Source organism: Seriola lalandi, unplaced genomic scaffold, assembly GCF_002814215.2.
Source record: "Seriola lalandi dorsalis isolate HSWRI2012SDOR001 ecotype SW California unplaced genomic scaffold, Sedor1 jcf7180002054840, whole genome shotgun sequence".
In the NCBI taxonomy this organism is placed as follows: domain Eukaryota; kingdom Metazoa; phylum Chordata; class Actinopteri; order Carangiformes; family Carangidae; genus Seriola; species Seriola lalandi.
This window is the reverse complement of record NW_019525393.1, coordinates 432,927-448,582: the sequence shown is the minus strand read 5'-3', so window position 1 is coordinate 448,582 and position 15,656 is coordinate 432,927. Positions and strand designations below refer to the sequence as shown.

General features: G+C 38.2%; 1 protein-coding gene across 1 annotated transcript in view; it reads right to left on the bottom strand.

Annotated features, from left to right (window-relative positions):
* Positions 1-15,656, bottom strand: part of poc1a (POC1 centriolar protein A) — a 40,892-nt gene that overhangs the window by 21,475 nt on the left and 3,761 nt on the right. Inside the window, exons 2-9 of the mRNA XM_023426792.2 lie at positions 15,551-15,635; positions 15,298-15,469; positions 14,906-15,085; positions 14,533-14,640; positions 13,933-14,048; positions 12,052-12,185; positions 6,566-6,634; positions 6,187-6,336 (exon numbers count right to left, since the gene is read on the bottom strand). Coding sequence (XP_023282560.1) covers positions 6,187-6,336; positions 6,566-6,634; positions 12,052-12,185; positions 13,933-14,048; positions 14,533-14,640; positions 14,906-15,085; positions 15,298-15,469; positions 15,551-15,635 — 1,014 coding nt within the window. The remainder of the gene's footprint in view (positions 1-6,186; positions 6,337-6,565; positions 6,635-12,051; positions 12,186-13,932; positions 14,049-14,532; positions 14,641-14,905; positions 15,086-15,297; positions 15,470-15,550; positions 15,636-15,656) is intronic.

The following is a 15,656-nucleotide window of genomic DNA, read 5'->3' as shown; positions in this document are numbered from 1 at the left end:
GGGTGGGTGGGGTGGATGCAGGGATTAGGGTGGATGCGATCAGAGAGAGCTGATCTGCCTGTCAGCAATGGCTGGCGCGCGCACGCACGCACGCACGCACACACACACAGATGTATCTATTCTCACACAATGAAGCAGCGGGAAATAAAGGTTTGCTGACTGAACCACACACACACTCAATCTTTAGCTGGAGAGACCTCATTTTAAAGCTGGCTTATTGTGTTTAACAAATAGGCCTACATGTTCCTGGTACTGTGCCCATCATTGGCAAATTATCATGGAGCTTCTCATCCAAGTACATTAAAGGATCAGCACATCAAATTAGCTACTTATGAATTCCCTGTGGATATGATTCTGAGAGGGCAGCACACATGGGCGGCCTTTGCCTCTGTATGAATAAGCACAGCATTACTGTCTCCTTGGTCAATTTCTTCCCGGTGAAATGAATTATAGCCAAAGACATTATTGTGCAATACTGGATGTCTCATAAAGGAGATTCTTCACTGTACTTCACTGAAAAAATAAATCTTGTAATTTTAAAGAAAAAATTTATTAATTTACAAGCATACAAACACAACATATCCCATAAGTCTTAGCCATGGTTTTTATATAAAGGTACTTCATGGTATTTCCGAATGTAAAAAAAGAGGTATAACCATGATCAATATGTTGCCAGGTGTTTGGCCAAGTTTATGTCCTCAGGCCTTTCTATTGAGTATATTAATATTCACTTTGGTGCATCTTTTTAATATAGCTACCTTCTGGTATTTGGTTGTATGAGTGGCTCTTTTCATGGTTCCTTTCAGTCATAGAACATCCTGTTTACTTACTGTGCTTTCTGAAAATAAGTCAATTTATAACAGCACATTAGATCCACCTTTCCCATATTAGAGTACCTCTGTTTTTTTTCCTCTCCATATAAACTCATAAAACCTTTGAATACTCTTTCCAAGAGAGAAGAAAATGAAAACATTTATACAAGCTGGTAACATTTTTCTCATCTCTGCTCTCAGTTGACATGTGTGTGAGACTTGCGGCAGTTTATTAGAGATGAAAGGGCCTGTATTAATAATAAATAATGAATTGATAAATTATACATGAAAAGGAGAATCTAGGAAGCTGGCACTTCCAGGTGCAGCTGTCACCATTATTTTAACTGTAACAACTAGCAGATAACAATTCATAAAAGACAATGAAAGAAATGTCACTCGGAACTAGCTTAGGTTAATGAGGTTGGTGTGTGTGTGTGTGTGTGTGTGTGTGTGTGTGTGTGTGTGTGTGTGTGTGCGCATGCAGCTACTATCAATAAATACAGTATTATGAAAACATTATTTGAATAGTTTTAGTAGCAGTCAAAATATTTATTTGGTATTAGTAGAGAGATATTAGCTCATGTGTGAAGCCAAATACCAAGTAGAATCTATAATTGTTGTTTCAATAATTTCAAACAAGTATATTGATAAGTTAAAGCTGAGTGATCTGTTTGGATATGATGCCTGCCACTGACTGAGAAGTTTTCATGGTAAAAGCCACATTAGTAAAATGTTTAACATGTAGCTGCCAACAAAAGCCAAAACACTAAGGTGCCACCGATCCCAGGTTGGTGTCACCAAGTCTGGTCCTGCATTTGTTCTCTCCCTCAGTCAAAAATAAAAAGAAGCCAATCAATCATCACAGCCAGGTGCAGCTGTTGCCTTTGCAGAAACTGAACTTCACATTAAAAGGATCAATTGGATATGGAGTTGGAACTGACCACTTTATTTACAGATGGTCTTTGGACTCATTGTTTCTCTACATCATGCATTCATAGCTCTGTGTTTCGAATTTACTTAGTCATTTAACTACTTTGCATTTATTTTATCCACAGTCATTTTGTCTCAGATTCAGCACTTAATTTCCTTAAAAAAGAAGAAAACAGTTCTTGTCTTCAGTGCAGCTTTCCTTGTTTTTCAGAAATGAGTGCCAATATCTTGAGACAGGATTAAACACCACATCCACCATCATGAAGGAAATTCTCAACCCAATGGAAACACTGGGCAGCACATCTCATTCTACATTTCACATCTCATTTTACATTTTCCCTTATACCTGTCCACGCATGTTTTTGTTTATATACAGCAGTTAAATCTCTAGCAGTTAGAGGATATGTAGGACTAGGTTTTACACAGTATGTCCTTGGATATTACAACAACCACAAATCCATGAAATACAGTAAAAATATCTGTTTACCATCACATAAGCATGTGCGCCTTGTCAGTACAAATATTTTTGCAGACAGAGAGCCATCACAACACCAGAGTTGAAATGTCTTACACCGCATTTCTTAATCAAGCAGTTGAAGTACTGATTTTCCATTAGTGCTGAAGCTTCAAGTGTCTGTATTTGAATATCCATATTTCCCAAAAAAAGACTTCAGTAAAGTTATACAAAAACAGTAGTTCTCAGAAAAAGAGAATAAGTTTCATACATTGCACTAATCATCTCTCTCCACATGATCCAGCTGCCCATTTGATAATCACCCTTTGAGGCAAGTCTGTAATAAAGGCTGTCAAGTGGAAGAGCTATTAAAATCAATTCACAATTCTGTATCACAGCAGCAAGAGAAAAAGACAGAGTCAGCTAAGGAAGAAAAAAACAGAGCCCCAAAGGGTCCACTGATGGCATTAAGGAAACGGGTGTTTAAAGGACATTAAAAGACAGGTACTTTCAAGTCAATTTTAAGGAGATGTTAGAAATAATCACTCTCACATAGGTGATACCGCTTAAACACCTGCTTCAAAATACATCCATTATTCCCATTATAGGGCCTAAGTTGACTGTTGAAGCTTTCTAAAAGTGATTCTTTTTTTAAACAACTGGCTAGACTACGGTAAAAAAATCTATTTAAGAACATCTAATGCTGTTGTTTGCTGTGGAACATTTTCTCTGTCTTATCTTTTGTAATTAAGTATCAATGTAACAACATCTTATTGCTGGTATGTAGTTTCAGCAACCAAAAAAGTCCATGTGTCTGACATTGAGGTAGACACCAAACATGATATGAGTATAATACAGCATATTCAAAGAAATATACATTTGTTCCTTAAAGTTGTATTTTATCCATATCAATTAGTATTCTGTGCTCTGTGTAATGTCGTCTTCAAGATTAAGTACCAGTTAAATGTCAGACCCCCTCACATTAGTTAATTGTGAGTCATTATGAGTAAAGTAAGGACAGCATCACTATGGGTGGATGTAAACTTGTAGCAGAGCGATCAATAAGAGAAAGGAAAGACAGGGCATTCGAGTGTGTGTGTGTGTGTGTGTGTGTGTGTGTGTGTGTGTGTGTGTGTGTGTGTGTGTGTGTGTGTGTGTCTGTGCGCTTGCGAGGACCTTGGGTATGCCCTTGTTGATGTAAGTAACACTGTAGCAGTCAAAGGGCTTGAAATCCAAACCGTTACATAAGGTTTTCTGGCCAGCCTGTGTGTCCCCTTGTGTGTGCACAAATTTAAGTATTCTTGTTGCGAGCACATTTTGGTCTGCTTGAGGCTTAAGACTTGGTTTGATATGATATGAATGATATAAGATCAAATGCTGAGTTGCTCGCTCGCTTGCTCACTCACTCACTCACTTACTCATTCACTCACTTACTCACAAAGGAATGAACAAACAAACAAAATATTAATCGATAATGAAAATGATCAAATTATTATGTCAAAAACGTGCCCTTAATAATCATTTTGTAATCAAAAGCCTGCTTGCCAAGAGGATGATAAAACAAATAAACTCAACCCTATTCATCAAAACAACAATTAGTAGTGGAAATGGTTCCGTTTTGTGAAGGTTTTTATTTTTATTTTTAAAGACAGATTGTTTATATTTCTATATTTCTATTGTATTGTTATCTATTATTTATCTCTCAAAGTATTTCTTATTTGCATTTTGCAGTTTTTCTTTCTTGTACTGTTCACACAGTTACAACCACACACTTAAATGAATTAGTTTTTAGCCGATCGAAACTGAAAGTTCATCACTAATTTATCTGATTTCACTGTTTCTGTTTATTTACAGAAGACACTAGCTCAAATACCTTCCTAACAGCTAGCTGACTATTTTAGTTACTGGCTGTAATCATGCCCATGCCCTGACTGGCTTTGGATTCAGCTTGAAGATAACTTGAGTAAACCCAACTGAACATTAATTTAGTGCTCAACCTTTAGTCATAGACCATTCAATTTTTCTTATTTGTAAAGTTATCATTTTTAAATGGATCTACAAAAAGTTTTTTGACAGTATATTTACTACTCTTTCTCCTTGGACACATTTACACAGAAATCAGAAAGGGTGTGGTGGAAATAGTGCAAGTAGAGACTCCTACTGGAAAACAGAGAATGATGTTTTATTAAATTACTGTCATGAAAATGGAGGAGACGCTGCAACAAAATGGGCTTTGAAGTCTGGAAGGCTTGATTTCCATCTGAATATTTTTACAGTCTAACTGACTTTGGCATTTATTGACTCGCATAATATTATCCAAACCCCATAGTTGTCAAATTGAATAAAAACATTATGATTAAGGATAGTGCAGTGTCATATGTACTGCAATGGCAATAGGAATAATAACATTAATATGTTATTAAGTTACAAATGCCAGATAAGATTGTATAGGACAAAAAATAAATAAACATAACAACGAGCCATTTTGAAAATGCCAAATGAGGAGTAAGTTAGCATAAAGTGCACTTGAGGGAATAAAGTTTTCATTGACATCTTTCGTTTTTGTTTGTCAGGGCCTTATTTCAGCAAGTTAGCTAATTCACAAAACGAAATAATCATAATAAGTTGTCACATAACAATAATATCTGTCTGCACTCAATAATACTTCATCACTGCCTGTTTGTTTTCAATTTCCAAAATTTGTTCATCATCATTTACATTTTTTTTAAAACTCACTTGCAGTATGATAAGATATATTTATATTTTTACATTAGAGGGTGCCATTAGCCGAACACAGAGTAATATTGGGGCTATTTCATGTGGTCAGAAGGATGGGGAAAAAAACTTCCTCTATATCAAAGTGTAGATGTGGGACTAAAGTAAGTATATCTTGCCCTGCATGTAAGATATGAATGTAGCTTTGGGCTACACTGCAGACTTCAAAGGAAGGATATGCACAGAGGAAATAAGCCAGCCACCCTGGCAGCATGAAATACTGAGGGGCATCTGTGCGCATGTATGTGTCTCTTTATGTTTATTTTTGATCTAGTTGGCATAGGCATGCAAATGTGTGTGCATACTGGTTTCAGTTAGTCTTTTCTGTGCTAATGTGAGCACTTGCGTACATACAATAAACATATCTGCATGTATACATTTGTGTATACCAAACAGTATAATTACCCTTTTACAGCATTTTTGAGTCTGTTGGGCAGACAGACACAATATTGTATAAAAACAAAAATAAAAAGGCACACATGTTCAGACGGCCTCTCCTGAAAGTCTTTCATGGTGTTGTTCACATGAAACGTGCCACAAATAGTTGTATAACAAATGAAAAAAGAGAACTAGAGAGAGAAGTTCAATCACTGGCTCATTTTTCACCCCTGCACAGCTGGCCAGTCACTGAGTGAAGTGGGTGTGAACGTTGAATCGGCTGCGGAAAGTTACAGAAATGGCTGGACACAGAAACTCCCCCCCCCTTATCCAATGTCAAAAAGGTGTGGGGTGACGGGGGTTTCCGAAGCCAACTGACAATCCTACACACAATAAGAGGCACATAACAACCTCCTGTCTGTACTGTATCTTCACTGTCAAAGTATCCAATGAAGCAGACCATGCCAAAAATAAATAAAAATCGAATGAAATATGAGCGATGCTGCTCTACAAAGGTCGCAGCCAGACAAAACTCATTATTACACTGGTAAACAATCAAAACTGCCAAACAGTTGATTAATACTCTATATCTATGGGAATGCCATAAAACTTGATACATATTGTATGTATGGCCAGATAAAGTGCATGAAAATATTAATTACCTAAGGACAAAAGTAATGTGTGCATGTAAGGGTTACGCATGTTAGGGGAAAGGAAAGGATATGTGACTTGTGTGTGTAAATGCCTAGGATAAAAAATTAATTTTTGTAAAAGAGCAAAAGGGATGCATTAAATGCTGTGAGTTCATTGTGCTTGTCTCCAGCTGTCGGAACTTACCTGGCTGCGGTGCACAGATGGATTCAAGTTAAAGGGGAGATGAGCCGTGGAGCTTGCTGGTGCTGCCTGAACGCTGGAAGCAGTTTTATGTTGTAGCCTGACAGTGTCACCACACTCACTGCAGTCAAAGTTGCTCTTCCACACCATTACCTGTAGGGTGAATATAAATTGTTGCTTATTCTAAAATAATACACCAAACTCAAATGTCCAACAACCGTATAAACAAAGAATGAAATGTGCGACATGAATAAGTTTTGCTTTCTCTCTCACAGGGTATTGATTCATTTTGTTCTTTTGACTACCGAGACACAAGCAAGCTGATTGATCTGGTTATATTTGGTTCAATGTTTTAGGATCAATTAGAAAAACCGGTCATCACCTGTTCATCAGAGCCTCCAGAGGCAAAGTACTCTCCTGTCCTGGAGAAGGCCACACAGGTCACTGGACCCTGGAGGAAGGGAAAGAGAACCAGAGAGATGGAGAATGAAGGTGACGGAACAGTGAAATCATATTTCAGTTCTGCATTATCCTTCTTACGAAGACAAGCATCCTGAAATGCTTAGCTGCAAACTGCTTGCTCAAGTTGAAAAGAAAAGAAAAATCTGTGTCACTATGAACTATTGACTTTCACAGCAATGTCAGCAAAACGCAATAAACAAAAATACAACAAGCACGGTCAGATCTATGCAAATATATTCCAAATCTCATGTTGCGAGCTACAATGATTTGTCAAATTTGTCAATTTGTCAAAGTTTGCTGCTTGTTTTTGTCTATGTAATAATAATTAATATCTTTGGTTTCTGAACAGTTGATCAAACAAAACATGCAACTTAACATTGAACATGGTGATGGGTACTTTTGGATTTTTCTTTGTACCAGTTCTTGATATTTTATAAACTAAATGATTAGCTTCAACACTAAAAAATGAAAGAATTCCTGTGAAAGTGTAACTGTCTATGTGTTCTAACCCATTCATTCATTTTCACATCCTACACATAGTAACTTTGAATAATATGAATAATTTAATATTCTTCCTCTGCCAAGCAATATACAGTTGCTGCAAAGTGTAGGTGTTTATGTAGAACATATAAGAAAGTAAACACTACATAATCTAAATAAAGAATACAGAACAGTGGTTTCAAAGGATGCACTGCACAACTTCCTTTGTAAGCAACTGTTTTATAGCCGAGAGGAATTGATTTAGGGGAAACTGCAATTCTATCCAGGTGTGAATCTATAAAGTTTATTAATAAATTACGTGGTAACAGATCAGTGAACAGACTTGCATACTCGCTGATACCCAACAGCGTATTTTAGGCAGTATCAGAGGCCTTTCCAATACTAGCATCAGTATCAGAACAACTCTATTTTAAACCATCAGAGGAAACAAAATTTGCTCAGAACAGAAGCTCATGGATATTTGTGTGTGTGGGTGTGTGGAGGAGGGGGGTGGGTGTGTGGGACTGTAGCAGAGCAATCAATAACGGAAAGCGGAGACTGAGGTGAGGTCACTCATGGTCAGAGGCAAAAAAGGATCACCTGGGGATGTCAGGAGTTTGGCATGCCGTGTGCGTGTGGTTGAGTGTGCTTGCTTGAACCTGCAGCGCAGACAGGATCCAGCTTTAAAAACACAGAAATCACACTCTCTCTTGGTTTATTCTTTTCTCTACCTTACAATGCAGAACGGGGTCAACGGTTACAGCCTGAGCTCTCTGACTGTGTTCGAAGAGAAGATGAAGGAAAGAGCAAACAAAAGAAGGGGAAAGAAGCGGACAGGGACGCTGCTGGGAAGAAAAAAAGGAGCAGTGTCCTGTGGCTGGCACCCAGACAGGCTGGTTTGGGTGAGGAATGGTTTCCCAGAAGCACCTGAGAGAAGCAGACAGTGTCACTATGGCAACGCGACGGCCTGACAGACAGCATGTTCTGTCTCTGCGCTGACTAATGCCTGCTGCCAGGCTGGCACTCGCCATGGCCAGACACACACACACACACACACACACACACACACACACACACACACACACACACACACACACACACACAGAGTCTGACAGGGCAGTGAACCTAACTGGCAAATTTTATGTACTAATAAATGAACAGGAATTGCAGAAACCAGACAGGCCCCACATGGTGCACTCCATACCATGCTTGGACTGGTTTTATTTAAGAGACTGTTATTTCTTTAAAATATAGCTCTAAGAGTGGTAATAAATACTTTATGTTTATCACTGATCCACTTAAAATACTGTTTCATAGTCCATGTTGCTATAAAGCTGTGATGACGCAGTGTTATTATGTTTCTAAAACAATAATAATTTAAATTTCCACAAGTGTAAAGAAGACTGATTATGAATGTCTCAGATCACAGTTTAGAAAGGAGGTATACAGGAAAAGAACAGAGAGCACTAACTTCACATGGGCACACTGTATTAGCCAGTACTAAAGCTTACTTATCAGAATTGCTATTGGGAATAAATGAGGTAAGTGCATTAGAGCTGAAACAATCAGCTGATTAATGGATAACCTGATTGACAGAAAATTTCCATTTTGATAATTGATTAATCATTCAAAAACAAATATTTTAAGATGTCATCTTGAGTTATGTGAATTTTCTTTTCACAATTTTTTTGTCATTTTATACACTAACAATTAATTGATTAATCAAAAAATAACTGACAGATTAAATCAACATAAAAATAATAGTTGCAACCCCAAAGTGCCATAAATCACCATGGTAAATTACACCTAACTCTAACCTGTCAACAGCCCAACTACTGGCTAATCAGATTCCTGGAAAAAATGCGTCATAATTCCTACAGGAACAACTACATCAGGAACAAAAGAGCTTACAATAAAGTGACAAATAGGCCAATGGATATGTTTAAAGATCAGTCGAATCATCTTGCTGTTTAGGTCTTTTCATGTGTCCACTCTGCTTTTTAAACAGAGCGTCTAACACAGAGAGAGCGAGAGAGAGAGTTTACCACACTTAATAACTATACAATAACTATTATAACTTAATTTTAATTGAACAAAGATTCTTTTACACTTGTCTTCCATCACAGCAGCTCAGAATAATGTGAGGAGACAATAAGTGGAAATAAAAACTAAACCCTTAGATGACTTATATTTGAAAAATTATCCCCAGACTGTTAAATATTTCCCATGGTTATAAATGAACATTTTATTCAGATCTCAAACCCCATCAGACTTTTCTCTGCGTTGGCAGCAGGAACAGTCCCACATTACTTTAATTTTCTTTTTTCTGCATCACATGTTAATAATAGTTTGTTCATCATCAGACAAAAGAGCAAAAATACTCACTCAGCAAGAAACTTAATAATAATTCATGCACTTATTTACAATATATCCTTAGTTTATATTGATTTATATTCTAGTTCGTTTACATTTCACCATTTCCACCTTTTGGATGTTCCTGTAACTGAATTTACCTGCAGGTGGCACTGTTTCTTTTCATATCATATTAACTAGTTTATTCATGGTTCTGACTATGTTGCTTGTAATAAACAACTCAGCCTCTTTCAAATGAACATGCTTGTAGCCAGAGAGGAAAACCGAGATTTAACTGAACCACTTGATAACCAGCTTTGTAGTACATTTTATCCAGGATGCCAGGATGGCGAATGTTAGGCTCAGTGAAGCCAGATAAAGAAAAGATATCCTGGGTATAAAATCATGTCTATCGTCTTAGCCCTCATCCAACTCCTTTGTAACAGGGGCGACGGAGGAGGCAAAGTGGCGACAAGTGATGTGCTCTTCATCAGAAAGACTTGTTCCACACACACTAATTGAACCATTAGGCCCAATATAATTCAACACTTATGACCAGTCATATTTTTTCTGTATTTTTGTGCCATTCATGTGCAAGATGATGGCCTGCTCAGCCAGAGAAACACTTATGCGCACATGTGCTATGGGCCATAAAATGCAGAAAAAGCCTGAAGATGTAGCAAATGTCAATGGAAGGAATAGAAAACATCTTGGTACACTGGATCCAGTTTTCTTAAGGATACCCTGCAGAGTTTACATTCTGTTTCACACCACAACACACTGTATGCATCTTTCTGACTCAAAAAAGATCTGCAACAAGTAGTTCTGGAAGAATTTAATGCCTATGGTTCAAATTGTTCACACCCACGATTGCTAACAAGAAGTCTGCTTCTAATTTGTTGTTATTGGTGCACTGCAGTGTATTTCTTAGCATCTTACACCAACCACCGACTGATAACCATTGAAAGAGCATGAAACCATTGGCGGGACTGTGTATTCCGTCACCAGCTTGCACCCTGTATACAGTATATGTGCGTATGTAGTGTATGTGAATGAGACACAAACAGGATCCACCTTAAAAACACTGCTAAATAGTGTTTCTAATGGTTCATATGGACATTTACTTTATACACATTGTTGAATAAGGCTCTCAGTGCCTATTTTATTTAGGCATGCCTCATTTTTGATTTCTAAAATCAAATCTAACCTGACATTATGTCCCACCATATAACCACTTTCAAGCAAGAGCAAAATATGGAACAACACTAGCATCTCATCTTTTTCATGGGGTCTTTAAAAGCTAAAGCCTATGTGTTGAGTTGAAGACTTACAACATAAAAAGTTTTGGATCACACCTTGAAAGTCAGTTGTTAGACAGAGAAGCAGAGAGACAAATTAACCTAACTTTACATGAGCCAGGTAAGGTTCTCCTGAGGCTTGGTAAACAACACATTTGTCAGATCCAACAGCAAAACACTCCCTCAGAGCCCTTGTGTGTTTTCACATACATTACATGCACATGGGCCTCCACACAAACACAGCACATACAAGCAGACACATAAACACACATAAACCAAACAGATGGGGGTTTCTCCCATCTCTAGCTATGCGATTGGAGAGACAATTAACACCCTGTGAGCTCCCAGCACCAACAGATTGGCAGAGTCATCACGAAGCCAAAAAGAACAACAACAGAAACGGAGACAGCGCAGGAGATGACAAATTTGGAGGTGTTTAGAGAGAAGGGGGGAAAAAAAGAGTTTTTTTTACTTGACAAAGAGAACAGTCTTGGCAAATGGCTGGAGAGCAACACAGGTGACACAGACAAAAAAAGACAAGAATGAGAGACAGGCAATGTGTACAGAGGCATAGATAAACAGACGGACCACATGTGGTACTGGCAAGCCACTGATTTCCACAACTAGCCAGCAAGCCAGTTCATCAGCTGTTCAAACAAACTGATACAGTCAGCGAGCCGTCCGGCCAACTAGTCCAGCCGGCCAAAATGAGAGTACATTGGAGAAAGGGAGGAGGTAGGGGCAAATAGAGAAGAAAAAGAGGAAAGTGATGGCGGCAACACTGAAACATCCCCAGAACACACGAGGACATTAAGAGAGGCGTGTTAAAGTCAGAGAAAAAGGACGGGACGGAAACAGAGAGGAGGATAAAGAGAAGAAGAGGAGGAGAGGATCCAGAGGAATGGAGGCAGAAACAGTTCTGTTTCCTTCCAACAACCCTGAGATGAGTCATCATGAGTGGGCTGCCCGCTCGCCTGGCAAGTACTAAAATACACCGCATACAAAAAAAAGCATCATACGCACACACTCACACACATACACACTTCAGAGAATCAAACATGCACAAAGGAGATGTCAAACACAGTCACACATAACTGTCCACACTGAACCCTCGACACAAACACACACGCACGCACGCATAAATACACAATCTCAGAAACAGCAGAGCAGAGTACAGACATGACCTATCGTGATCATGACCAGGTAAACTGCGCAGTTAGGCCTGCAGGATATGTAAATGGTATTGGTGTGCTCGTGTGTGTCTGTGTGTGTCTACCTGGTGTCCATGCAGTGTATACAGTAGTTTGCCCTCTACAAGGTCCAGTATCTTCACGGTGGAATCGCTGGACGCAGTGATGAGGAAATTACCAGCCGTGTGGAAAGACAAGCTGTTAACCACACCACTGTGGACTGGAAAACAAACAAACAAAACACACACACACACACACACACACACACACACACTTTATAACTGACTGAAATGAAGTTTATTCTTCTGCAATTTAAGACTTAAGTTGTAAAAACCACATCAGCACATCAGACTCCTGTGAAATAACATGGAATCATTAAACATCATTGAGATCAAAATAATGAAAATAAAATTAATTACGACAAGGGCTGCAACTAATGATTTTTTCATTATCGATTAATCTGCAAATTACTTCTTGATCAATACTTTGGTCTGTTAAATTTGCATTGTTGCGTCCAGCAACAGTCCAATACCCTAAAAATATTTAATCTAATGTAAGAATTATATATCACAAATATAAGATAAAAAATATATTGTTGGTCACACTTAAACATAAGTAATTCTATACTTTATTGATTCTTTATTGATTCTGTTTCTTCTCTTTACAGGAAGTCAAAGGACTTGATCTATCATGTCCAGCACCTCAGTCGCTGTTACGAGTACACTGTCTTGCTCAAGGACACTTCAGCAAGCCAGATGCTTGCTAGCATGAATGCCTTGATTCCACTGCTGCACATCACACCACCCTAGTTGCTGTGTAACTTGAGAATGGCTTACCATCAGGTTTACGTTAGTATAGTAGCCTATACCAAGTAATCTAAAGTTCCTCAGGCTTGAAATTATTCTAACATGTGGTGAATGGGTTCTTGGTGGAGACAAATGAGGACAGCAGCAGACATTTAACAAACAACATGGTCCCTCTGCTGGCTGCAAGATGCTATGACACATTCTTATATGGCTCAGGTTCATGCAAGGATACAATGCAGGATAAACACTACAATAAAACACAAAGCCAGGTGAATTAACCGCTCAACAGCAAGTTAAGACAACTAAACATCCTGCGCCATACTGACTATTCATACATAACCCCTTACAGAAGCAGTATTCAGAGGATTTTCTAATCGGGAGGTTTAAAGCCTACATTATGAACATTTATCTGCAATTGTTTGCAAATATTAATAATTCTCATGGGTATCTAACAGTGACCGCACCACATTTTAACCACAAATGTAACACTTTGTGCTGGCTAAATAGGTAATTAACTACAGCATGTGAAGTGCAGCACTGTGGAGAGAAGGGGAGAGCAGAGGAGAGGAGAGGAAAAGCTTTTATCTTCATGCTCAATCTCCTCAGACAGATGTGATTATCCATTATTAGATCTCACAGCTTAAATCCATTTAAGAGAGCTGATTAGAACAATCAGACTGAGTACCAGACTAACAAAAAGGCATCAACATTTGTTTTATTGAATATGCAAGAAATCATGAATCTTTATTACCACTTTAATCACAAACTTTAAAGCTTAGTTTTATCTTAGTGTTATCTCAGTTATTTGTTGTAAACCTCAGCTGTATTTTTCACTGTGTTTAAAGGTGAGGCTCTACTTTAGCTGGTGATATTGGATGTCAAGAGTTGCCATATTAGCCCTTCCATTGGGTTCGGGAAAAGCAGCATACATCCAACCCTAATATATAAGGTATAAGGTATCGGGATTGGCTTAATTTAAAGTCTTGAAACAAAAAAATGTAGCAAATGCTTGTCTTCAAGGTCGATGTGGTTGTTATTTATTAAAGCAAATAACAACTTTGAATTAAAGCTACAAATATGTTTTGTTTGAATGCAAATTGTGGTTTTGCTGTAGTAAATGACTTCATTGTAAGCACTGTAACCTTTCTGAGGTGTCTTTACCTTGGTAGTGTTGTAGCATCTTATGGGATCTGATGTCCCACACCTTAACCGAGTTGTCAGTACTGGCAGCAGCAATGCAAGTTCCACTGGGATGGAAATCCACATGGTTTGCATAACTTGGGAGAAAGGACATATGAGATTTAATGAAATTAGGCATTTGGTCAAGTTTTTACAGTGCTTACTCTGACACATCCATAAAAAAAAAAAAAAAAATTATTACTTTGAATATTTTTTACATAATTCAACTAAAATCAAAAACAGTCTACATATGACGCTTTTAGCTGATGCTTTAGGAGAAGCTTTTAATCAGTGAGCAGGTGTTCAGTGCCTTGGTCAGCAGAATTTTAACAAGAGGACACATGATTATGGGGCCTTCCACCTTTTTCGTCACTCTGCATTTATAAAAAATAAAACAACTACAATGACATCATCTAAAATGATCATATTGCTCACCATCCACCAAACCAAAAAACACTACATTACCTACAGTACATAATGCTATAAATCCTATACTTTCTACAAAAAATACCAGGTGAAAGGTGGCTCTCTTTTGGTTACTGCATTTCTTTCTCCAACACACATGTACACACACACACTCACCCAGCATGTTCATAGAAAGAATGAATACAGTCTCTGCTGTTCTTGTCCCACAGCTTTATAGTCTTATCATCACTGGACGACACAATCAAACGATCGTCTGGAGAAAACCTGCAAGAAATACATTTTTGTAAATCAAAATTGTAAATTTTAAATTGTAAATTGAAAACTGGCCATAAGCCAAGTCTCCAGTAACAATTTTGGTAATGACATGCATTCATTTACGCTGTAAAACAATTCAGAAATATATAGAATATTTGTATATTTAAATGTAAATGTAATAAATAAAACAAACAATAGAATAAGTCAAAATATCTGCAGTAATAAATTATAACTAATTGTTAACACTAATTGTATGTGTATGTGTGCATCGTACTTAGCACAGCGGACCCAGTTGATGTGTTGGTTTAGAGAGAACAGGAACTTTTGCCTGTGGACCATCCACACTTTGATGGTCTTGTCGTCAGAGGCTGTAACTAAAGTTTGTCCATCACCAGAAAAGTTAACACTGCGCACAGTAGCCGTGTGAGCCCTGAAAACTGTTGACTCAGCCTTCCTGTAAACGCATGCAAACACCAAGACAACACTTAAGTTTAAGAGAACAATCAAACCCAGTGGGTGTTCTGCAATGTGTGCCTTCCTCCGTACTGGCAGAAGCAGGAGAAAAACTGTATTCAGCAAAACTGTCTAGTTTTGTTGCTTTTATGAGTCAGCATCATTGACCTTTGTGGGGGCTTTCTAACAGATAACAGATAACAGATAACTTACATGCTGGGCACCCAAAGACGTACAGTCTTGTCTCTGGAGGCGGAGGCCACCAGGTGGCCAGAGGGAGAATACTGAACAGAGGTGACAGCATCTTTGTGTCCATCAAAGCGATACGCTCGCATTTGAGGTTTCATGTTCCAGATCATCACACAGGAGTCCATGGAGCCTGTGGCTGGTGGAGGAAGTGGTACAAGTGAATTAAGTAAACACAGTACACAGAATAAAAATACACACAAAATTAAATAGTAATTACCAATCTGTTTCATGTTGCAGCTGAAGTCCACACTTGTCACAGTGTCCCTGTGACCCTTGAAATGTCTCTCTAGAGTTGGATCAGACTGCGTGGACAAAGAGACAGA